General features: G+C 33.8%; 2 protein-coding genes across 2 annotated transcripts; both read left to right on the top strand.

Annotated features, from left to right (window-relative positions):
• The first annotated feature begins 631 nt into the window (after positions 1-631).
• Positions 632-2,541, top strand: LOC120129623 (adenylate kinase 1, chloroplastic-like). The gene is made up of 4 exons (XM_039147088.1): positions 632-962; positions 1,141-1,281; positions 1,362-1,634; positions 2,211-2,541. Exons 1-4 carry the CDS (start codon positions 663-665, stop codon positions 2,352-2,354), a joined length of 858 nt encoding a protein of 285 aa, XP_039003019.1. The 5' UTR covers positions 632-662; the 3' UTR covers positions 2,355-2,541.
• Positions 2,542-4,677: 2,136 nt separating this feature from the next.
• Positions 4,678-6,706, top strand: LOC120129734 (protein FAR-RED-ELONGATED HYPOCOTYL 1-LIKE-like). Its single transcript, XM_039147167.1, has 3 exons — positions 4,678-4,881; positions 5,703-6,328; positions 6,484-6,706. Exons 1-3 carry the CDS (start codon positions 4,841-4,843, stop codon positions 6,555-6,557), a joined length of 741 nt encoding a protein of 246 aa, XP_039003098.1. The 5' UTR covers positions 4,678-4,840; the 3' UTR covers positions 6,558-6,706.
• Positions 6,707-24,967: the final 18,261 nt, after the last annotated feature.

Raw genomic sequence — 24,967 nt, 5'->3', positions numbered from 1 at the left:
AAGAGTAAAAATATGAGAACAAAGTCTAAAGAGTAAAAATATGAGAACAAAACAATCTCACATGGCTAAGAAACATAGAAGAGCATCCCAACTAACTTCTATAAATAATAGAGGTAATTTGACATTCAAAATCATGGAACCTTTTGGTGAACATTGAGTGAATTATTCTTTTACTTTAATCAAGCTCGAATTTTAGGCTTCAATCGAGCTTCTAATTTTTTTTTAGTTTAAGCATTTTCGAGTTCAAGTTTCAATATTATATTTCGAGTTCGAGTTGAACTTAATAATGTTTAGCTAGTGAGTTTGAGTCGAGTTGAGCTTACTTTTAAAGTTTTCAAGTTTGAGTCGAGCTCAGCAATACTCGAGTTCGACTTGGCTCGTTTAACAAACGACGTCGTTTGGTTTAATTTTTTTTAAAAAAATACAAAATTGACGATTTTTTTCGATTTTCAATCGATCCGATTTGAACGATTTAACGATTCCGACCGATTCACTAATAGCGTTCAATCGATGTAAATTAAATCGAACTAGATAACGATTTTCGGTTGAATTAACCGATCTAGTTCGATTTTCAAAACAATAGTCTACGTTTCGAGGACAAAAGAAAAAGTACTGTAAAAACTCGGCTCTCGAGCTCAGTAAACCACATTCCATCCCATTCGATGGCGGCTATCACTCGCTTCTTGAAACCCTCGGCTAACTCTCACGTAAGGATATGCTTGTACTCTACTTCGGCCGTCGCTGCCGAATCTAATCCACACGCGCCCTCTCCCTTCAGTGACTACAAGATCACGCGCCGAGATCCGAGCGAGAGGAACGTGCAGTGGGTGTTTCTCGGATCTCCAGGCGTCGGTAAAGGAACCTACGCCAGCCGCCTCTCGACTCTCCTCGGCGTACCTCACATCGCCACCGGCGATCTCGTCCGTGAAGAACTCGCCTCCTCTGGACCCATCGCCAAACAAGTTCGTACTTTTTTCGCTGATCAAACTTTTAGATCTGTTTAAAACCCGTTTTTAATGTTATTTTCCCACTGAGATCTGCTAACACCATTACGAGTTTATGAAATTAATTAGTGAGCTTTAAGAGTTTGCTATAGTGTTTATTTTCTGATGAAATTGTTACTTCATTGCTTGGCTACAGCTAACGGAGATTGTGAACCAAGGAAAATTGGTTTCGGATGAAACTATAATAAGTTTATTATCAAAAAGACTTCAAGATGGGGAGGCTAAAGGTGAATCGGGATTTATTCTTGACGGCTTTCCTCGAACCATAAATCAAGCAGTAAGAATTTAATTTCACTAGTTTGTCCATACTTCTATTTCTGCTCAATGCCGCTGGCTTAATAACTTTTTTCCGTTTAGGAAATATTGGAAGGAGTAACAGGCATTGATTTAGTGGTGAATTTGAGGCTTCCGGAGAATGTCTTGATTGAGAAATGTCTTGGTAGAAGAATTTGTGGTCAGTGCGGGAAAAATTTCAATGTGGCTTCAATTAATGTGAAAGGTCAGAACGGCTGCCCCGGGATTAGTATGGCTCCTCTTCTTCCTCCTTCAAGCTGTATTTCAAAGCTTATAACTAGATCGGATGATACAGTAGAAGTGGTGAAAGAGAGACTCCGGATATACAATGAAAAGGTATCGGTTTGTTCTCTAATCTTTCTTCATGTAAATGTTAGTCAAACATGAAAAATTTCTTGAAATCTACATGGCAAATGATATAAATAGAACTCAGAATGATTTTCTTCTCCTATGAAATGGGAAATTTGTTTTCTTCTAAGCAGGATAATTGCAAGTTCTTTCTGCTAAAACTTTTATCACCTTTGTATTTACTGTGCCGGAGTAAATTAAAAGAGCCTCTAAATTAAACACATCTTCACCTAATTGAACCTTGAGTTGGTTGAAAATTGGTGAAAGGCATCATTGGTTTCCATCCAATTGCTCAATTTTGTGGCAATAGGTATTTGAGTCCTCAATGAATTAGAATAAATGGTTTAGGGGTTAATTGATGGTCATAAAATGCTAGCAGCCTGGATGATTATTGGATTTCAGTTTAGGAGTTTTTTTACCTTTGTTTTGGGATAGGGTGGGAATCAAGATGCTCATATGGTGCCCATTCAAAATGAAAGTTTTGCATTTTCAGATTCTCCTTACTGCTAATATACTTTCTTCGTTTACCAATAACCATTTGTCGGTGTCCAATTTCGCTCACAGAGTCAGCCTTTGGAGGACTACTACCGCAATCAAGGGAAGTTGATGGAATTTTATTTACCAGGAGGCATCCCTGAATCTTGGCCAAAATTGTTGGAGGCTCTCAACCTTGACGAGTTTGATGAAAGGCAGTCTGTTGCAGCATAAGGTATTACACAGACTACTTTAGTTTTATAGGCAAGTCTCGTATTCTTTGCATGCTGGAGTAGCATGCTTATCAATTTTGCATTCACAAGATAAAGATACTTGTTATCCTTTTGCAAATAAATACTTTGAAAACTTTTCCTTAGTCGGATTATTATATATTTGCTTACAAAGGAGATTATGTTGTATCATAATTCGAGAGAGATACAAAGGGAAGGTTTTGTGAGAGATTTTCATATCCAAAAACAGCTTTCAGAAATAATACTTCTACCATGGTAAAATCATTGTGGGAAACAATATTTTCTTGCTGCATACTATAGTTGTGTTGTGATATAAGTACCAACTTCATTGTTCATCTTTTGACTCTTGGATCTCTTATGATTGGCAAGCTGGCAAATATGCTTGAGGTTACTCTGGTTGTCAATTTGACGCATCCGATTTTTGAAAGTTAAAAAGTTATCAACTTATGATTTTATTTTCCTTTCCCCCCCTCTCCAATTCTTCTCTACTCTCCTTCTCATTCTCTTGTTATTCATGTTCATCTAAACCCAGAATTCTAAAAGTTGCCCAAAATCCGGCAACCAACAATTAGCCCAATCCTCGTTTGCCAACCACTAGTCATTAGTTGTAGGGGTGTTCAATCAGTCGGTTCGAGAACCGAACTGTCACTTACCAACCACTAGTCATTAGTCATAGGGGTGTTCAATCAGTGGGTTCGGTTAACTGACCGAATTGAACTACCCAAAACCTATTACTAGAAGTTTTTTTTTACCTTTTAATTGTTAACTGAATCAAACAAGTTTGATTAATTCGGTCGATTGACTGAATTAACTTAAATTTATAACTAATATAAATTATATATTAAATATTAAATATTTTTTTGGTTAATTCGGTTAAAACCGAATTATGAACACCTCTCATTAGTCATCAATGGCAGCTTGAGTTGAAACATGACCCTGGACTTGTTTTTGCTTCCTCTTTTAAATTCAACCTTAATTTCGTGTAAATCGTCCTTGATTTTCTTAGAGCGGGTAGATATGACAACAAAGCTCCAATTGCTGGACTTGAGACTAATCCTATAGAAATTTTGGAGTACGTGTAGGATCCTTACATATTGTCCAAGCCCAGAGATGGTAATGCTTGACGTAAAATTGGGGCAAAATTGACCCAATAGATTAGGCGGATAAAAAGATTGGCCCATTAGACTATTTTCAAAATTAATTTGAAATTTACGGTATTATTTTATTGTATAATATCTCAAAATTAATTATATCTTTAACGTATACTATATTGCATGAAGATAAAGCTTCTTCGAATTGCTCATATATTGACGAGCCACTCTAATTGTATTTAGTCAATTTAGTGTAAGATAGATAAGACTTGCAACTAATTATCGAGACATGATAACATTTTTTTCAAAAAAATTTCATCTTTTGTATATTTTTTGTCCCAGAAGTAATCTTTCCTTCGCGTGTTTTACTTTAACTTTTAAAAAAATTTAAGTTATCTAAATTCCTTTATAAGAAATTTGATAGAAAGATTTTTTTATTTTTTTGAATTTCTTATTAATAATTTCTTGTGATAATTAAATCATCTGCATATATTAGTGGTATGGCTATTTTTTCTTATGTTTTTCACAAATAAATTAGAATCTAAAGGAGCAATTGTAAAATTATTTTATATTAAGAATTCAATGCCGTACCATATTCTTTAAGCTTGCTTCAAATCATAAAGTATTTTCTTTAATTTGTAGACTTACTCGGGGTGAATTTTACTCCTAAAACATCATAATTTTTCCATATAGATTTCTTTTCATAATTGAATGACAGAGACCAAATTATCTATAAAATAATTATCATATATATATATATATATAACACATGATTTAGTAGAACAAATTAACTTTATGACAATAATAAATGATACATTAGACAATTAAATAATTAAAGAATTTGATTAATAATAAGAAATCTTGAGGAATATATTGTTTGGTAAGACATGATAAGTAATCAAATCACTATTTGTCTAAAAATTATGATTCAGATTGAAAGAAGGAATGAGGTTGAAGGATAGACTTATCAAGATATCATGTAGAAACAAAGACATAACTGAACCGGTGTCGTATCAGTATAGAACGCTGCTTAAAATGCAATAATTAGGAAAGTAGGACTCGTGTAATGGACACGGTGCCAAACTACGGAAAATTCACGTGGTCTCACAGCATGTTCCCTATCTGAGTTATCATCTCACGCGCTCTCTATAACGGAAAAAACAAACGCTTAAAAATCCTTGAGGAGATTCAACGTAAACATAAACAAACTTTCATGTTATTGGTTCGTTCATTCCATGCTCACCACCGAGACATAATACCTTTTTCCAACTGTATTGAGAAGTGAAAAAAATGTCGGATTTATTCTCGTATTTCCACGAAGAAGAGTCGTTAGTTTCCTCCACCGAATGTGAGGCTTCGCCGTCGATGTTTGTCCGGAATGGAAGTCGATAACCAAACCAACCCATCTCATATTAACAGGTTCAGTTTCTGGGTTTTCAATTTCTTACCATTTTTTCTCATGAAATTGCATGCAAGTAGTTCATGTTCTTAGAATTTTGAGATCTTTGATGTCAGCATGCTTTGAACTTGTTTCTTTTTCTGTGAATCAGCTAAGATTGTTACTAAATTAAGAATCTTTTAAGAATTTGGAAGGAGGTTTTTTGTTTGTTGAAGTTAATGCTTATGGGTTTGTCTTAATTATTAAATCTTAATACTAATTAACTGCCATTTTACCCGTTAGTATTGTGTGTTTGATCATGAACTAGATGTTTTGCTCTGTTGTTGATCAACTTCTTGCTTTAAGTACCAAAATGTTCTAAATTTGGTAATAAAGTCTTCGTTTCGCCTAGGGATGGATCGAGAGGGCATTGGATTCAAATTCTAATATAATTTAGGTATTTTATTTGTATTTTATATTGATAATCTAATTTTACACGCATAAAGTTCTAATATAGCTTTCTAAATTCACATCCCCTGCTATGTTCAAATGTTAAAGAAAGAAATTAACCTTTGCCCGCCCATCATCTTCTGGATCACTTAAGGAAAGCATTTTAATTAGCATTCTACTCCTTAAAGATCAAAGATGATTTCTATGATCATTTTCGACATTCGTTTTCTCTTTTAGTTCGTAATGTGTCGGTCATGCTACTTGATATAAATGGTCTTATACTCTATACCTTGAATCTGTCTCTAATTCCCAGTGTATGTTGATTTGCTAAGAAGGTTGCCATCCCTTCCTTTTTGGATGTTTGATTGCAGCATCTAGCCTTTCTTATTCCCATTTTTGTTTCCATTTTCAGCTTGCTTAGCGGCTCACTCAAAATTGTTGATCTAAACAAGAAAAGGAAACTAGAGGCTGAGCAGTTGGGCTTGCCTGTATCAAAGCATCAATGTTGGAAGCAAATCTTACCACCGAAGCCTCCCACTTTTGTCAGTATTGTAGATGGGGCTCTTAGTACATGCACTACCGAAGTAAAGGGATCCGATATTTATGATGCATCTGAAACTGGATCAGATAAAGATAGCAATAGCTTTCCCAGAAATTCCAACTCTATGTCTTCGCATGCTGAAGCTAAATTTGGAACGGTATATTCAAACTATTTACCATACGACAAGGCTTTAACCTCTTCTTCTAATCGAGGATCCATTTCTCAAGGTTCCCGTTGTTCTTCATCCTCGTCAAGGAGTGTTGAAAAAGCAATATTTTCTCCCGGCGAGGAGACTGAAGCAGCTGATGTTGAACTAGACGAGAATATTGAAGAGTCCCTTGTTGAGTATGGAAGTCACATGGACTATATCTGCTCAGAATATGGAAACTACTCCATACAGCAGTACCAAGATAAGGAGATTGAAGAACTTCTTGAACCCAATGAAGCACATCCAAATGATTATGTTCTTTCATCCGGACGATGGAGCGTCAACCAAGGTAATCCCATCATGAATTTGAAAAATATATACGCATTTATGAGGCTTAAGCATTGCTTTTGAAATTCTGCTTCCTTTATACAAAATATCACAATGGTGAACACTATTATATTTACCTTCATATACTGAATGGAGAACTGTACTTTTTTAATGCAGAGGCTCCGCCAACTACGAGGAAACCAACCATTGATCAAGAATTTGAGCAGTATTTTTCCATGCTTATGCTGTAGAGAAAGTACTTCTGTCTGAATGTCTAAGCTGTGTATGTATTGTTGTATATGAATTGACATTAAAGTCAATTTGCAGAATTTGGCTGTATATATGTTTGATAGCAATAAATTGTTGGTTTTATGCAGTTATTATGATTACTTTCCTTTTTCATGATATCTTATTTCTGGTTTAGATCAAAGGGTAGGGGCGTAAATGACAAACCAAGATTTGTTCTGTAACCATTACAGATAAGGGGAAGCTGCAGTTTACTGAAATGATGTGGACCAAAGAGTTCATCAACAATCAAATGAATCAACAGGTGTGAACCATGTTTGCCGAAATTTGTAGTGTAAACTCCTTTAGATTGCCTGAGGTAAGCTCTTGTAGAATAGCCACAGATCGGAATGCACTTGAGACTTTGTTAACTGAAGCTGCAAATTTGTTTGCATTATGAAGTCTATGGAAAGCTGTGTTTTCTGGACAGCGGCCCGTCAATGTCCTGCGGTGAAAAACTTCTTGTCCAAGGTTTCTGGAACGTTCAAAGATGCCTTGTTCAATGAAGTAAGGACTAGCAGCCATGATAAAGGAAGGATTTTACAGAAGTTTGTGGTTTGGCCTGCGGCTACAAAAGGCTTGGTATAGATGGTATCGGATTCAGCTGTGTTGCCTTCAACTACTGTTATGGCTTGGTTGGCAATGCTGAAGAAAATATCATCATTGAGTGCAACATCGATTATGTATATTGCAGACACTCATTTTCGTCCTTGTTTAAAAATGTATTTATGCTATATAGTATAAACGTATTATATGACTATATATTTATTTATAATGTATAGTATATATATATATATATATTGTTTATATTATATAATGTATACATGGCACGCTGTGTACTATAATTACGTAATGTATACGTTACATAACATATATATACATATTATATCGTTACATTATTACACATTTACATATTTTTTTTATTTTTTTAAAATTTTATTTTTCATATCCAACCCAACCTAACAAGCCCATCAGGCCCAGCAGTTCAAGTCCAATGAAGCTAGGGTTTCTGCATGTTGCTCCCAGCCGCCAGCAGCCTCCACCGTTGGAACTAGATGAGATCCAACGGTCCACAACAGAGCTTGGCTAGGGTTTTTACCCTTTTTCTTTGGCTCCGCGCATCAGGGACCGTTAGATCGACCCACCATCTGACGGTCGATATGACTTGGAGAAGTTTTTCATCCATCACCCGTTCATTCTCCAGGATTTTGGACACCATCATAAAGTAAAAAAAAACCCAAAGAAGTTCAGTACACATGGGACTCTAAAAACGAAAATAAAGGAGCATTTTGAGTCAAGATAGGACTCTAAATCGAACCAAAGATGGGGTTTTCTAAGCTTATAAATCCATGCAAAAGGGGGAGAAGAGGACGGGTTTTCGGAAGCAACAAAAATACCGAAAAAATATTCAAACCCATTCGAAAAATAAAAAACGAGAGAAAAGATTGTAGAGAGAATCATATTACCTCTTTTCGAAGCCGAGAAGCCCAAGGTCGCCGGTTTTTCAAAAATACCCGAGAGGTAAAACCTAGATCTACGACTTTAAGGGTTTTTTAGGCTAAACTAAGTGGAGATTCGGCTTGGGAGGGAAAGAGGCGTGTTTTGAGGGTGGTTTCCCCTCTTCGGCTATAGTGAACTGCCGCGGGTCGATGCCGGTGAACGGCGGATCCTCCCTCACCGGTGAGAGAGTTGAGAAAACTCTCTCACTTTCTCTCTCCCTATTTTTTTTGAAATGAACAAAATGAGGAATGAGGTAAGGAAGCCTTTAGGTTAGGTTTATATATCCTCAACGAAACGACGTAGTTTCGATGAGGACCAGTGGCCATTTTTTGTGTGTGGGTAAATCCCACTTTAGGTCCCTCTATCATCTGTAATGTTTCATTTTAGCCATTGAAGGAAACTTGTTTTTTTTTTTATTTCGAGCATTGATGTTTTAATATTTTCAATTTAGTCATGTTATTGTACAATATTTTATTTTTTTATCTTCGAATTTTGTCATTGAATTTTTAATTGTTCGATTTAGTCACTGTTCAATATTTGGTTTAATGATTGTGTGGTCCTGTATGTTTCTGTTTATTTCATTTTAGTCCTTATTCTTAATTTGTGGGTTATTTGTATTTCTAGTACCTTTGTTTTTTAATATTTTCTTTTAACTTTGGTTTATGTATATTTATGTGTACACAAAGGAGAAACAACTTTGAACTTTACCATTGCTTTAAACTTCATAGAATAAATTTCTTCTTCGAATAAAGCATGTGAACTAGATATCATGCGGTTAGGATTTACTTCCTAAAATGAATTATGTCAGGTAGAAAGCATGTCAGGGTAGGATTGCTATTTTAATAAAAGCATACTTGGGTAGATACTATGATTGGGTAGATGTTATATTTATCTTTTTTTATCTTTATCGATTATTTTACTTGCACTAACTCATTTTTTTGCTTACTTTTGTGTCATTTTTCCTTCTTCTTTTTTGCATTGCTTTATCATCATAACATAACATAAAGATATTGATCCATAGATGACTCTTTAATTGAAAGTTTTTTCATAAATAGAGATAAAAGTCTTTAATCAAGTAGTTGCATACACAAACATGCACTGTTGGCTAAGAGAAGTCAAAGAACGAGAAATGTCACTTGAAGATTACGTAATAGAGTTTACTGATAGGACAATGTTCAAGACTTGAAAGATGATCTCTTGATCTAAGAAATAATGCAGTCGTAGATTGTTATCTACGACATTTCCACCATTAATCATCAAGGAGTGACGCACAACTCCAATACCGTAGGGGCATTATCTGGGATGGTTCATATTTTGAATAAAGCCTCTACATAAGCCAAAGAGGTCATAAAGCACTTGAGGGACACAATTTTTTAGGATAAAACTATGAGATAAAGCATAGACCCATTTTATATCTAACGTCCAAGTGATAGCATAGACCCATCGGCATTTTGCATTTGTATGTACATCTACATTTTGGTTTAGCGTTTTGCATATATTCATCTGTACAATCACGACTCTACATTATACATTAAGTTAAGTTTTTTTACATGCATTTAATCATGAAAATATGAGAGTAACTCATGGACGATACCGTGACAGAAGTTCTAAAAGTAAATTGAAGTTACCCGAGTTGTGTCTATAGAAAGATTGAGAGTGATGAACGAGATATTAACACGTGTCAATAGGATCAAGATAATCCAGGAACAACTCGTAAGGACCCAACAAGAAATAATCGATGAAACAAGGATGTTCCAAGTTTAATCAAGAGAACATATGTCCAAGTTGATAAAAATGATGAATGTTGTGATCTATGGGGAAAAGTTGTTAGAGGACCCTGTCGTGCAAGAGGGAGTGATTACTTCGAATCAAGAAATAAATATGGGATGTGGGGTTAAAGTGACATCAACAGATGATCAAGAACCTGTTAAAAAGCAAGGTAACTCAAGCCAGCTCTAAAAGTTAAATTTGGTTCTAGAAGACACTATTGAATTGATAATGAATCAAGAGACAATCAAAGATGAAGGGTTCAAGCTTTACTAAAAAAGAAGAGTCAAATAATAAGAGCAAATGTTGACCAAGAAAGCCAAAAAGGGTCAGGCTTTTATGAGTCCACACTTTGTTCCTTCACAACAATCAAGTAAAAGTAACCAAACCCTATCCTCAAAGCCTTTAGTGGTTGACCCCTCATCAGGAAGTTTATGTGAGGATAAAATGGAACCTTAGAAGTTTTAATTCCCTCAATTCCATTTCTCATCCAAAAACTTACATATTAAAATGCTCAAAGATGAACTAATTACACCACAGTCTGTCACCCCACAATGGCCTCCAAACGAAATTTGGTCTCGTAAGGAAGTTCATTGAATGAACCAATTGAAAGTCATAAATTTTCCCGTTAAGTATGGTAGTAACTTTGAGAGGAAAATTCAAGATCCTCTCAAGCAGGGAATTAAAAAGTGCAAGATGGAAGAGGAAAAGATAAAAATTGAGAACCTGATTAAGAAGATTCCAATAGACGTAACCCGATACTAGCCCAAATTCCTGAATACAAATTGGTCAGGTGCAACCCTTAAAATCTCTCATACATCTGGGTTAGACTTCTTGATAGAGAATGGGGTATTAAAAGGAGAAGTCTATAAATCAGACCGATCGAGCACCTTAAAGGGCTTCATGGGTACACTGTTAAACGTTGTAGCAACAGATACTCTAGACCCAACCAAGACCATCACCTCTAAGGATAATTATTTTGGACCTAGATTCGGGCCTATTTTTCATCTAAGAAAGAACGAGATTAGGAATCTCAAAGAAGTGAGAGAGGATAATCTTTTGGAACGATTGAAGAAACCTTCCAATTTGAATAAGTTTGTACAATGAGATCTTGTTCAGCTAATCATGAGACCATATTCCATAAGAAGATATGAAGAAAGACTCTCATTGGTCCAATCCCAATGACATACGAAGAGTTTCTCCCAATCTTGGTTGAGAAGAACTTACTGACTCCAGTCCAGTCTAAGCCCATGGAGTTCTTATCTCTTGAAGACTATGATGTTAATGTAGTGTGTAGCTACCATATAGGGACCACTGGGCACACTATTGATAATTATGGGCATTAAAGTACAAAGTTCAGAATTTGATTGATTCTAGGGCATGAACCTTTGATGAATAACGAGATGCTCCGAGTGAACAAGCCTAGGTTGTTACCCACTGATCATCAAGCACAGTTGCACTTTGTATTGAGAATATTTTTTTGGAAATTGTTTTCCATCATTTCTTAACTTTCTTATATGTTTTCAAAAATGTTTTAATTAACTTATGTTTCTTTAAGGTTATGAACAATGAATCGATTTCATAATTTTACAGTTCCTTGAATATCAATTGAATTAAAAGCTTTTTAAATATTTGGAAAAGTGACAGGAATGAACCCTTGTAAAACAAGAACCTTTGATCTTACTCCAGAAGATACACTAGAACACCATACCCTTCTCTTGCAGGGAACAATATAGCATTCTCCTCACATGAAGAGACAATTAAAGGCTTGGCATTCAGGTATGTATAGGGGCGGATAAAGTGGGGAATATGACATATACGAGTGCAAAGCTTATTGGTTTCCATTTTTTTTGATGACATTCGATGATGATTCTAATATATTCAGATAGAATAGTCGAGTAGATGAATTTAGTTTAGGTCAGTTGCTTGGGAATTGAATTGTAAAGATGATAATTTTTCACCTTCAACGACACCCAGACTATAACAGGTTCTCCTCGATGAGCTTAAGAAATTGAATTCGTATACCCAAAATGTAATTATATATACATACATACAATAAAGCTTGAGCTATCCCTCTAGAGAAATTAGTTAAATGCCCCAGCTTTATGGATAAATTCAGCTATCCAAATAAAGGCAACTATAATATATATATATATATATACAATAAAGATGAATTTAGCTATCCAAACAATGGCAAATTAAATCAAATTTACTAAATAAGGAGTTTCGGTGAAATTGGGCTAAGGGAGTTGAGGAACACCTGTTATAGTCAACTTCACACAAGCACTCATGAATTTCATTTTTAAACCGATATTTATGCACTACCTTTGCTAGAGGAGTCTACGAAGCTTGAACAAATGAAAGGTTTAAGAGAACTAAAATAGAAGTGTTCCCAAAAGTCTAGCAATTGAATATGTTAGTTGCTTCATTTTGTCCACATCTAATTAAATGCCAAGCTAGAAATGAGGGGCATGTATAATGTTCCCAAGAACAGAGATAAGAAGAAGGACTTGATGGCTGAAACCTTAGAAAATAGGAAGTCAATCTAAAACCAACCCTAGGTCCTAACGCATGTCAAAGGGTTATAACTTTGAAATTTAAAGGGCAGTTGATTCTTTTGATACTCAGCGAACTCATGTTTTGTGATCTGTTTCGATTGTGAACCTGAATTCAAGGGGTACCATTTTGTTTTATAATTTTTTTTTTCATTTTTTCTAAAACAAAAGAAATAAGAAAAACATTTTCAAACAAGATAATCTCTTTGGAGTAGACCTTAATAATTAACAAATGTCTCCCAAACATAGAAGCTTATGCTTATAATTAGTACTAGAGTAAGAAATGATAAATTTTGGGGCATTATTGAAGTCCCATTTCATTCAGGATTACAAGATTTAAATCAAACAGACATAGTGAACGAGCCTCACCGTTTGGAGTGCCAAGGGCAGAATATGAGGACAATAAGAGTTTACCTTGAAATGTTTATGATAGAACCATTGAATTAGATCCAGAAAGAGGCATCAAGACCATAGTCTGACTGCATAAGAGCACTTCTTCTAAGACTGTAACGAAGAAACCAAAGATAGAATAAAGAAAATACATGATTGCACAAGATAATCAGATTACTCCTCAGAAGATGCAAGCTTAAGCTGATAAGTTGTCATTGAGGCAGGATTCATTCAAGAATAATCAAGTGAAAGAAGATTGAGTTCTCCACTTTAAACCCATAAGAAGAATTGATGATCAACATTTCTGTATACATGGACGTCATGTGTTACATATAGATACATATATATTGTATTCACATTTCATGTATCAAGGCATATTTTTACAGATTGTTCAAAGAAAAGAATAAAACGAAGAAAGAGCATAATTCAAGCCTCGAATGAAGGGGATTTTTTTCAAAGTGGCTAAGCCTCAAGGATCGATGAGCCCAATCAAAAAGAATCATTACTTTGATGTGGGGCACGTTACCCAAACAATATGATGTTTTCAAATGAATTTTTAAAGAAGTTAAGCCTAATTTTTAGGGGTTTCTTGATGATTACTTCAAATGAATTTTTAAAGAAGCTAAGCCTAAATTTTAGGGGTTTCTTGATGATAAATGTAAATAGATTTTTAAAGAAGCTAAGCCTGATTTCCGAAGGTTTCTTGATGATTACTTCAAATTAATTTTTTAAAGAATCCAAGCCTAATTTTTAGTGGTTTCTTGATGATAACTGTAAATGGATTTTTAAAGAAGCTAAGCTTTATTTTTAGGGTTTTTTTGATGATTACTTCAAATAATTTTTTTAAAGAAACTAAGCCTAATTTTTAGGGGATTCTTGATGATAAATGTAAATGGATTTTTAAAGAAGTTAAGCTTGATTTTAGGGGTTTCTTGATGATTACTTCAAATAAAATTTTAAAGAAGCTAAGCCTAAGTTTTATGGGTTTCTTGATGATAGCTGTAAATTAATTTTTAAAGAAGCTAAGCTTGATTTGTAGGGGTTTCTTGATGATTACTTCAAATGAATTTTTAAAGAAGTTAAGCCTAATTTTTAAGGGTTTCTTGATGATAATTGTAAATGAATTTTTGAAGAAGCCAAGTTTCATTTTCAAAGGTTTCTCGATGATAAGTCCTTCAAGCATCGTAACATACAATTGCATTATTTTGGTGATTTTTCATGCATTAATGTCGAAGCCATGAGAAATTATGAATGTTTCTCGCACCAGTAGTTATAATGTTGAGCAAGTGTTGAGTTCATAAGGGATTTATATAAATTCTAATTGGAAGGTCATGTTCTGTCTGCGCCAAGATTAAAAGGGGATAACAGGGAAGTTCTCTTTCTACTAAATAGGCAATAGAAATTTAAAAAATCAATACAAAGCCTGAAGAGCTGAATTCGATGTTAGCAATTGAGAAAACACCTTTAATTCCAGTTGTTTCTAAGGTTTCAGCTATCATCCTTGGCATGGTTGTATCGTAGGACTCGTCAGGGAACACGAATGTTCTGGCATTTTCTGTGGTGGTTAGTTCTAGACAGTGGCTATTGATTTTCCATCAAAAAGTATCAGCGAGTACACAAACCCCTAAGCTTAAAATGCTAGATTATCTTTTCAAAACCTTATGGCAATGATGAAAGCTTCATCGGATTTTTTACACAAGTTAAGGCAGGATAAGCCAATTTATCAAGGGCTAAAATTTACTGGGGCAAGATACGCCCGTTTACAAGTCAAGATTCGCAAGAATACACTCAAGTGTGATAGAGAATAAGATAGTCGAATTAGGAAGAGAATAAAGATTGCTCTTGTAACCATTCCCAACAAATCAAGAAAACATGCATTCATACATATTACATGAATTTGCATATTTGCATCATACATCCATCAATTCATACAAACATGATAAATTTTTTATTTCCCTCTCATTTTGAGAAATTGTTTTGTACTTTTTAGGATAGTTTCTCTAGAAATTCATTTGAGTCATTATTAGGATTGTTTCTCTAGAATGTCGTTTGAGTCCTCTTTAAGATTGTCTCCCTAGAAACCTTTTCATTGATATCTTTCTTCAACTTGACTTTTTTGTGTAAAAAAGTCAACCATTTACTAGGAATTCACCAGATTCCTTCAATGCGAGTGAGAAGTTTCGTTTCCAGGATTGACCTAGCAAAGACAAAAACTCAGTGAAGATAAAGGAACAAAGATTCACTAGACAATAGAATTTGCAAGACTAAAATGACATCATGCATGCATATTTAGGCATTTGCAAAAATAGGAGCATACATTCATTTTTCATTAAGTTTTGAATATTTGACAGGAATTCAAAGAGTATATAAAGATTTTATTTCATAATTTTGTGCACAAGAATATGATTTCAGCAAAGACTCAGTCCAACTTTTCACCATTGAATGAGGTGGATCTCAACAAAGACTTGAGGAATATCTTGTCACTACATTCGGGCAAGAGTTCATAATGAGAAGAAATCGTCCAATGTAAGAGAAGAAGTTCCTAATAAGAACTTGTTCAACCTTGACTCGTCTATCACAGAAGAAGGTGGATCAATATTTTCAAGGAATGATTCATAATGAGAAGAACTCTCCAATGAGGGAGAAAAGTTCATAATGAGAAGAACTTGTTCAATCTTAGCTCGATTCATCATATAATGAGTTGTATTAGCTCCAGCACTACGTTGATTCCATCACAAAAGGATGTGGATCAACATTTCCAATTAAGAAGTTCATAATGAGAAGCAATTGTTCAACCTTAGCTCGATTCATCACATAAAGAGTTAGATCAGTGTCAGTACTACGTTGATTCCATCACAAAAGGAGGTGGATCAATATTTCCAATGAAGAAGTTCATAATGAGAAAAACTTGTTCAACATGCTTGATTCATCACATAAGAAGTTGGATCAGTGCAAACACTACGTTGATTCCATAACAAAAGGAGGTGGATCAACATTTCCAATTAAGAAGTTCATAATGTGAAGAACTTGTTCAAACACTCTCGATTCCATCACATAAGGAGTTGGATCAACACCATCATTATGTTTGATTCTATCACATAAGAAGTTGGGTCAACGTTTTTGAGAGAAGATGTTCATAATGAGAAGAACTTATTTAATCGGATCTCATCCATCATAAAAGGAGGTGGATTAACATCCCCGACGAAGAGTATATAATGAGAAGAACTCACAGCTCGAAGAACAGTGATCGCGCCAAAAAATGGTGTTTTATATCTTTGCTACATTCTCGTTCCACAACAATAAGCAAAGAAGGGCAGCTGTAATCACCATTTTTTTGATATTATTATTATTATTATTATTATTATTATTATTATTATTATTATTATTATTATTACAAACCCAAAACCAGAATAAACCTAAATACCCTAACCCCAATAATAACCCAAAACAAATTGGCTCAAACATAAAAACCCTAGCTACCCCAGCTGCCAGTGCCGCCTCTCCTCTATCGCCACTGTTGTTACTGTTGTCGATCACATCGTCAGTAACCAATATGCTTTTATTCCAAGAAATAAACCACAAAATCAAATCAAAACCTAAAAATAAAAAATAAAAATCAAATCTAACAAATCCAACCAAACCCACCTGCAATCCTCACCCACTCTACCAACAACTCTATCAAACCCATCAGACTAAGTCACCATCTTATATAATAAGAGGAGCATTCAAAAAAAAGGTCAAAAAATAGAAAAAAGAGGAGAGGGGAAGTTATCATTCGGTCGAACCTTCCACTGGCGTTAAAGACTTCCGTTGGCTAATCGTGTAACACCCTCAACCCGTATCCGACCCGAATACGAGTTTGGAGTGTCACATTGACTTTTCAAACTTTGACTATTGACAAAATTCAAAGAAAATTTAAAACTTTCATTAAAATAAAAACTGTGTATTTATATAAATTGACCAAAATAACCAAAATCGATCAGAGCATATTCAGCTCAATCAATTAGTACATGCCAACTATGTTCAGATTAACCAAACACATTTAAATCATTTATTTTCTGATATGAAACTTTGTAAGGAAAATGTTGACCTGTCTTGCTCCTCTAAACTTCTCTTCTTGCTTTCCAGAACCTACGTGTGAAACACTCACACGCTAAGTCTATGACTTAGTGAGGCATTAAACACATTAAAGTAACTTTAACTACTTAATCATGCATGAACATATCATATCATGCTATCACACAAAACAATATAGCATTTCATGTAATCAAATGTACACATATACACATCATCATATCAATCATATAATACAATTCATATCACAAAAGCATATACTTTACACGTAATATCTATGTTTATTTTTATCTCTTTGTTAGCCCATGTACATCTGTGAGAACTGTAGATATGTGAGTCTATTGAGGTTTTGCACTATGCTGTCACCACAGCTCGTATGGGGTCCCACTAGGGGCTATGAATTTTGTCCCGAAAGACCTATGTACTGTATTTTTCTCGAAGGACCACTCCTTAAGAACAATATACATATTTCAATGGATCACATATGTGTCTCACAAGACCCTCTAAATATTCCAAAGAATACATATATATCCCGAAGGACCACGTAGAACCCTCGACTCTTGGCATGCCAACTATACCTCTAGCTATCTTTACACATAACATGGGCATTAGCAATCTATCATGTCACATATTCACATGTACACTTTCATATCATGTCATATAAGCTCATAGCTTATTTCACATATACATGTAGTCACATAGCTTCTTTTCATATTCTCATAAGATTACATAGCTTATATCTTATACTTTGTTTTCTCATGTTCACATATATCCTGTCATATGGCTCATATATATACATCATATAGCACATACTTCTCATATCATTACATTCAAAAGCATGTTAATACATATAATCATGCATACATACAATTTATGTCATGTTTATACGTATAATCATATATTAATGCATTCAACATAGGAAATAGACTTGTCACAAGTCTTGTTTCCATTTAACACCATAAACAAATTAATATGCACTCACCTGAGCCTCACTAAGTTCCAATCCACTTTTATGATTTTCCTTTCTTTCGATTGAATCTTAACTTGATGATCTTTCCAGAACTTGTTCGTGTTCGATATCTACATAATTACATATTGATACATATCAGTATCCAATTGATATACTCTAATCTATCATTTCTTAGACTAAAAGAAATGTCTATTTCAATTTCCCCTTGAAGTGCATCGATGCATTCTACAGTGCATCGATGCATTCTTTAACATGTGCATCGATGCACTACCCATGCATCGATACACAAATTACCTTCGATGTTTTTCATTTTAAGGGGATGCATCGATGCACTCCTTATGCATCGATGCACCAATTGCATTCGATGTTTCTTCTTTAAAGAGTGCATCGATGCACATTGAATATGCATCGATACACCTTGCCCAGAATTTGCATTTTAGCGCGAAAATCATCAACTCTTCCCTTAATTCTTCTATTTTAAGCCTCTAATATGTCATTAAACTCAACTACCATTACTTAAACCAACTTATATCCATTTCTACACTCTTCATATAATTTCCTTTTTAATTCTCTATTCTTGATGTTTAAAGCTTATATAAGCTTTCCTTAAGCTTATATAATACTCAAAGAATCAAAATCAACTTATAAATCCAAGAATTAAACAACTGAAATTAAACTCACCTTTGCTCAGCACGTTGGAGAAGAAGAAGAGTTTTCCATATACTCCTCCCCCCCACGTGTTTATCTCTTCTTAAAGAGATAAAAAATATCTTTTATGACAAATGACCGCTTTTCCCTTAATTCCTTTAATAATTACTAACAACTTTCTGGAAATATTCCCAAATAAATCATTGAACTATTTCATTCTTCTACTTTAGTCACCAAATTCTGAAACTTTATAATCTGATCACTAACCCGGTATTGAGGATGTTACAAATCTCCCCTCCTTTAAAGAAAATTCGTCCTCAAATTTTCACTGAACAAATCAATAAGAACATATCTTCCATTGTTCTCATGTTACCTCCTTTACTTAATCTTTCATTCCTTTAATTCTTCAACTACTTTTTTTTTATATATATTCATCTACTGTCACTTATCATATAAACAATAACTAGTAACTTTAATCCATTTATGTCTTTTATCTCTTTTGATTCTGCATTTTCCTTTGACCTTTCCAAAATCCATATAATGTCACTCATTATATAGACAGTAACATTCATTTTCATCACTCAACATCATAAATCCATCTCTAACTGCCTTATAATAACCAAATTCGTTTTCCATCATCATTTAACCAAGAACACGACCTTAAATCTTCTTTAAATACGATTCAACATACACTTTAAAGAATCTTTTCACATCACCTTACACATTTTTCTTAATTCTATATCCAAAATTATCATCTACACTTCCATATAACCTTTATCGTATCTGATCCTTTAACTCATCCCTTTCATTTCTTTATTCCATTATTCCTTTATTTTTTTTATACCCCAAATCATATCTTTCATTTCATGTTCACATACTCTTGTCTTATCACCTATACTCATCTCTATGTACCAATCTTCATGGCATCCTCATAACTTTGATAACCTATTTACTTGTATAAAACTTCATTCTTTATAATTTCTTATACTTGTATTTTCCTTCCTTAAGGTTCCATCCAAATACTTATCTTCTTTTCTACATCATAGCAGACATAGCTATCTGATCAGAATACATAACTATATTCAGTTTCACATTATAATTGATTAACTCAATTTTACCTTTTCTTCCAATCTTATAACCTTTACTCTGACAATTAATCAATAACATCTGTCCAATCTAGGGCACAAACCCTAGTCAACCAATCACATACATTCTTTCCAATCGAAATTATCTCAAAATTCATTTACTTAACTTGTCAATTTCACCTCCATTCTCATACATCCTGAAATTTCCGTTGTTCAACTCAACATTATGACTTCCTTTGTCTTATAAACTGATCATCGATATACACATTCTTAAACTCTTCTTATCAATCCTCAGCTTTACTCAAATATACAAATCCTTATTTCCTTTACTATACCACATTACTTTGATCCAAATATACAACTGTATCCAGATCCATTTCATATTTGGTTATCATATCTTGACAATATCTTAAAATCTTATAATTCCAGTACATTTTTATCACAAACTCTGGTTAGCCAACGCTAACTCTTTCTATCTTAACTGCAAACTCTTATCATAAACATACTCTTGTTTATGCTCAATACTATCACTTCGTTTCAACTCATAAGCTCTGACTTTATACATCTTATACACTTATCACTAATGCACTTATCCTTGAGTTATTCTATAAGTACTCACCACGTCATTCGATCTTTTTAACGTTTTTATAGTGACACTTGTTCACCATATTCTATCTTATCCACATACTAACAAAACTAATCCTTATCGCTATTCCTATTCAAAACAATAATGATCTTCTTTCACTATTCTAATATGATTTTAACTTTCTAAAATCAACATTTGATCTTATGAGGCACTTCCTGAGGTGTCCGCTCTTCCTCCTGCCTGGCCAGGGCAGGTGAATTGCTACAACCATCAGATTCACCCCCTCGCTTTCTTTGAAATTCTCATAATCAGATTTCTACTATATTAAACTAATCTTATTCTATTAGCAAGACAACATACTCCTTACACTATCAGATCATATATTTTTTTCACTCTGTGTTGGCATGTACACATTTTATGACACTTTGGACTTTAGTTGATGCCGAGAATCGGCTAAACCGTAGCTCAGATACCATTAAATGTAACACCCTCAACCCGTATCCGACCCGAATACGAGTTTGGAGTGTCACATTGACTTTTCAAACTTTGACTCTTGACAAAATTCAAAGAAAATTTAAAACTTTCATTAAAATAAAAACTGTGTATTTACATAAATTGACCAAAATAACCAAAATCGATCAGAGCATATTCAGCTCAATGAATTAGTACATACCAACTATGTTCAGATTAACCAAACACATTTAAATCATTTATTTTCTGATTTGAAACTTTGTAAGGAAAATGTTGACCTGTCTTGCTCCTCTAAACTTCTCTTCTTGCTTTCCAGAACCTACGTGTGAAACACTCACACGCTAAGTCTATGACTTAGTGAGGCATTAAACACATTAAAGTAACTTTAACTACTTAATCATGCATGAACATATCATATCATGCTATCACATAAAACAATATAGCATTTCATGTAATCAAATGTACACATATACACATCATCATATCAATCATATAATACAATTCATATCACAAAAGCATATACTTTACACGTAATATCTATGTTTATTTTTATCTCTTTGTTAGCCCATGTACATCTGTGAGAACTGTAGATATGTGAGTCTATTGAGGTTGTGCACTATGCTGTCACCACAGCTCGTATGGGGTCCCACTAGGGGCTATGAATTTTGTCCCGAAGGACCTATGTACTGTATTTGTCCTGAAGGACCACCCTTTAAGAACCATGTACATATTTCAATGGATCACATATGTGTCTCACAAGACCCTGTAAATGTTCCAAAGAATACATATATGTCCCGAAGGACCACGTAGAACCCTCGACTCTTGGCATGCCAACTATACCTCTAGCTCTCTTTACACATAACATGGGCATTAGCAATCTATCATGTCACATATTCACATGTACACTTTCATATCACGTCATATAAGCTCATAGCTTCTTTCACATATACATGTAGTCACATAGCTTTTTTTCATATTCTCATAAGATTACATAGCTTATATCTTATACTTTATTTTCTCATGTTCACATATATCCTGTCATATGGCTCATATATATACATCATATAGCACATACTTCTCATATCATTACATTCAAAAGCATGTTAACACATATAATCATGCATACATACAATTTATGTCATGCATATACGTATAATCATATATTCATGCATTCAACATAGGAAATAGACTTGTCACAAGTCTTGTTTCCATTTAACACCATAAACAAATTAATATGCACTCACCTGAGCCTCACTAAGTTCCAATCCACTTTTATGATTTTTCTTTCTTTCGATTGAATCTTAACTTGATGATCGTTCTGGAACTTGTTCGTGTTCGATATCTACATAATCACATATTGATACATATCAGTATCCAATTGATATACTCTAATCTATCATTTCTTAGACTAAAAGAAATGTCTATTTCAATTTCCCCTTGAAGTGCATCGATGCATTCTACAGTGCATCGATGCATTCTTTAACATGTGCATCGATGCACTACCCATGCATCGATACACAAATTACCTTCGATGTTTTCATTTTAAGGGGATGCATCGATGCACCAATTGCATTCGATGTTTCTTCTTTAAAGAGTGCATCGATGCACATTGAATATGCATCGATACACCTTGCCCATAATTTGCATTTTAGCACGAAAATCATCAACTCTTCCCTTAATTCTTTTATTTTAAGCCTCTAATATGTCATTAAACTCAACTACCATTACTTAAACCAACTTATATCCATGTAAATCATCTTTAACCTCAAAATCCTATCTTCCTTATGAAATTCAAGAATCATACTCAATTTCTAACATGTTTCAAATTCCATTCAATTGCTTCTAACTTCTTAATTAGACCATTGACAAGTAAATCCAGCTTTAGAACTTCAAAAACCTTTCTATAACAAAAGTCCATTTCTACACTCTTCATATAATTTCCTTTTTAATTCTCTATTCTTGATGTTTAAAGCTTATATAATACTTAAAGAATCAAAATCAACTTATAAATCCAAGAATTAAACAACTGAAATTAAACTCACATTTGCTCAGCACGTTGGAGAAGAAGAAAGAAGAAGAAGAAGAGTTTTCCAGATACTCCCCCCCCCACGTGTTTATCTCTTCTTAAAGAGATAAAAAAATATCTTTTATGACAAATAACCACTTTGCCCTTAATTCCTTTAATAATTACTAACAACTTTATGGAAATATTCCCAAATAAATCATTGAACTATTTCATTCTTCTACTTTAGTCACCAAATTCTGAAACTTTACAATCTGATCACTAACCCGGTATTGAGGATGTTACAAATCGTAATAGTGAGGAGGTTCATTGTTCCCCAGGGAGTGACATACTCCAACCTCGGCCCGATCCAAAGGTGGAGAAGACATATCAACATGGTTGAAGATGAAAAGTTTATGGTTTATTTCATGGCGGTGGAGGTTGTTTCGTGTGAAACGGAGCCTGGATCTGTGACCACGACATCAAGGAGAGCCAGCCCAAAAATTTTGGGACCGAACGACCACCAGAGATGGTGGCGGTGCGGTGGCTAAGACAGCCGGTAGGTAGCCACGATTTGGAGATAAAAGATAGCTTCTATCTCTAAAAAGGGAAAAAAGGAATGAGAGAATAATGAAAAAGAAGGGCTAAAAAGGGATATTTATATCCATTTTAAAACGACGCTGTTTTGCCCTCTAAAAACCGTGTGTTTTGGGGTTTTGGGGTAACTACTCTTTCAGTCCTTTTTTGTTTGTAATTTATTATTTCAGTCATGAAACATATGGGTTAACTATGTTTTTAAATACTTTGATGTTGCCATGCATACATTTTCGTCACTGCTCCAATTAATATGGTTTGTTAGGGGTTTTTTACGTTCTTACCCTCCAAGTTTTACACGTGTCACATTTTAGGCCCCTTTTATAATTTTATCAACTATTTGTATGTTTAGACCTTTTAGCTTTAATTTCTTTCAAATTAACCCTAAACTAAAATGTATAATCTTTAATTTCTTTTAAATTAACCCTAAACTAAAATGTATAATCACTTATTCGGCTTGTTATTTGTTCAGTTTTTATACTATTATTATTATGTACATATTTATCTCATTTCTCTATGTAAATATATAATAATATTATATAAAATTATATTTTTGTTAATGACGCCTTTTTATCTACACATGCACTTGTATATTACCAAATTTGGTTTCTATGATGATTGTCATATGTATATATTATTATTAAAGATAGCATTTATTTATTATTTATGTATTTTTAAATATAAATGTTTGTTTAATGCTTTAATATCTTTAAAGTTTGTTAATTATTCGACTAATCTATGGAAGACCCCCAAACACCTGGGATGCCCTTCGAGGGCTATTCGAATCAAATGTTTTTAACGTTATTATTTATATATTTCTATTCATTTTAATTTTTTAATAATTGGTAGATATATATTATATGTGTTATTTTTACATAATTCCCTTATCAAGTATAAATGTTTCCTTTTCACTTATTTTAGGTTTCTATTTATTTGTTATTGTTTAATCATTTGTTCATCCTTGCTTAGTTTTATTATTTTATTTTGTTAATGTTTTATTTCATCCACCTTGTATATGTCATCTATTATTGTATTCATGGGTCATCTATTCGATTTCTTGTTTTCTAAAACGATTAAAGGCAATGTTATCTTGTATCGTGGGTTAACAAAATTAAGTCCAACATGACTGGATTTCAATTTTAGTTAATTCACGTAATAAGAGGACAACATTTTTAAATAAAATCTAGTGAATTAAATCTTTAACAAACATTTTAAAAATGAATTCTCTTAGTCTAAAAAAATCATAGAAATGAAAAGGATCGTAATTTAAATTTAGAGTTCAAATTTGTAAAATTTCATCATTCCCGACAACGTATAATAGAGAGGTACCAATCTTGGGCGTTGTGGGGGTGATTACCCTTCCCTACGCGTAATCGACTCCCGAATCCTTAAAAATGAATCTCTGGTTAAACGTAAACTAATTTTCATCTTTAAATGATTTTTAAAAAAATTGTTTTAAGACATTTTATGGGTATTCGGCCTACCTAACCAAAAGGTCGATGGTGACTCCAACCTTTTCTAACCTAGTTTGATTTTTAAAAAAATGACATTCCTTGAAAGCCGTGCCAAACATCTATTTTTTGATGTCCTAGGTGAAAAACGGTAATGACAGCAACTATACAAGCATAACTGAGGGCCTAAGGACACATAATGCTGACAATGCCTCACTAGGGTAACTAAGCTAGCCTGGCTACACCCTAGCTTAGTTGGACACAGTAAGTGAGGTCATCCTCT

Source organism: Hibiscus syriacus, unplaced genomic scaffold (genome assembly GCF_006381635.1).
Source record: "Hibiscus syriacus cultivar Baekdansim isolate YM2019G1 unplaced genomic scaffold, ASM638163v2 tig00110503_pilon, whole genome shotgun sequence".
In the NCBI taxonomy this organism is placed as follows: domain Eukaryota; kingdom Viridiplantae; phylum Streptophyta; class Magnoliopsida; order Malvales; family Malvaceae; genus Hibiscus; species Hibiscus syriacus.
The sequence above is the reverse complement of the archived record's forward strand: the minus strand, read 5'-3'. Positions and strand labels throughout refer to the sequence as shown.

Bases quoted from the DNA above. Each gene is read 5' to 3' on its own strand.
- LOC120129734 (XM_039147167.1), top strand. From the start codon at position 4,841: ATGGAAGTCGATAACCAAACCAACCCATCTCATATTAACAG. The intron at 4,882-5,702 runs GTTCAGTTTCTG...TTCCATTTTCAG, and splicing joins AACCCATCTCATATTAACAG to CTTGCTTAGCGGCTCACTCA. The intron at 6,329-6,483 runs GTAATCCCATCA...TTTTTAATGCAG, and splicing joins ACGATGGAGCGTCAACCAAG to AGGCTCCGCCAACTACGAGG.
- LOC120129623 (XM_039147088.1), top strand. From the start codon at position 663: ATGGCGGCTATCACTCGCTTCTTGAAACCCTCGGCTAACTCTCACGTA. The intron at 963-1,140 runs GTTCGTACTTTT...GCTTGGCTACAG, and splicing joins CTGGACCCATCGCCAAACAA to CTAACGGAGATTGTGAACCA. The intron at 1,282-1,361 runs GTAAGAATTTAA...TTTTCCGTTTAG, and splicing joins CTCGAACCATAAATCAAGCA to GAAATATTGGAAGGAGTAAC.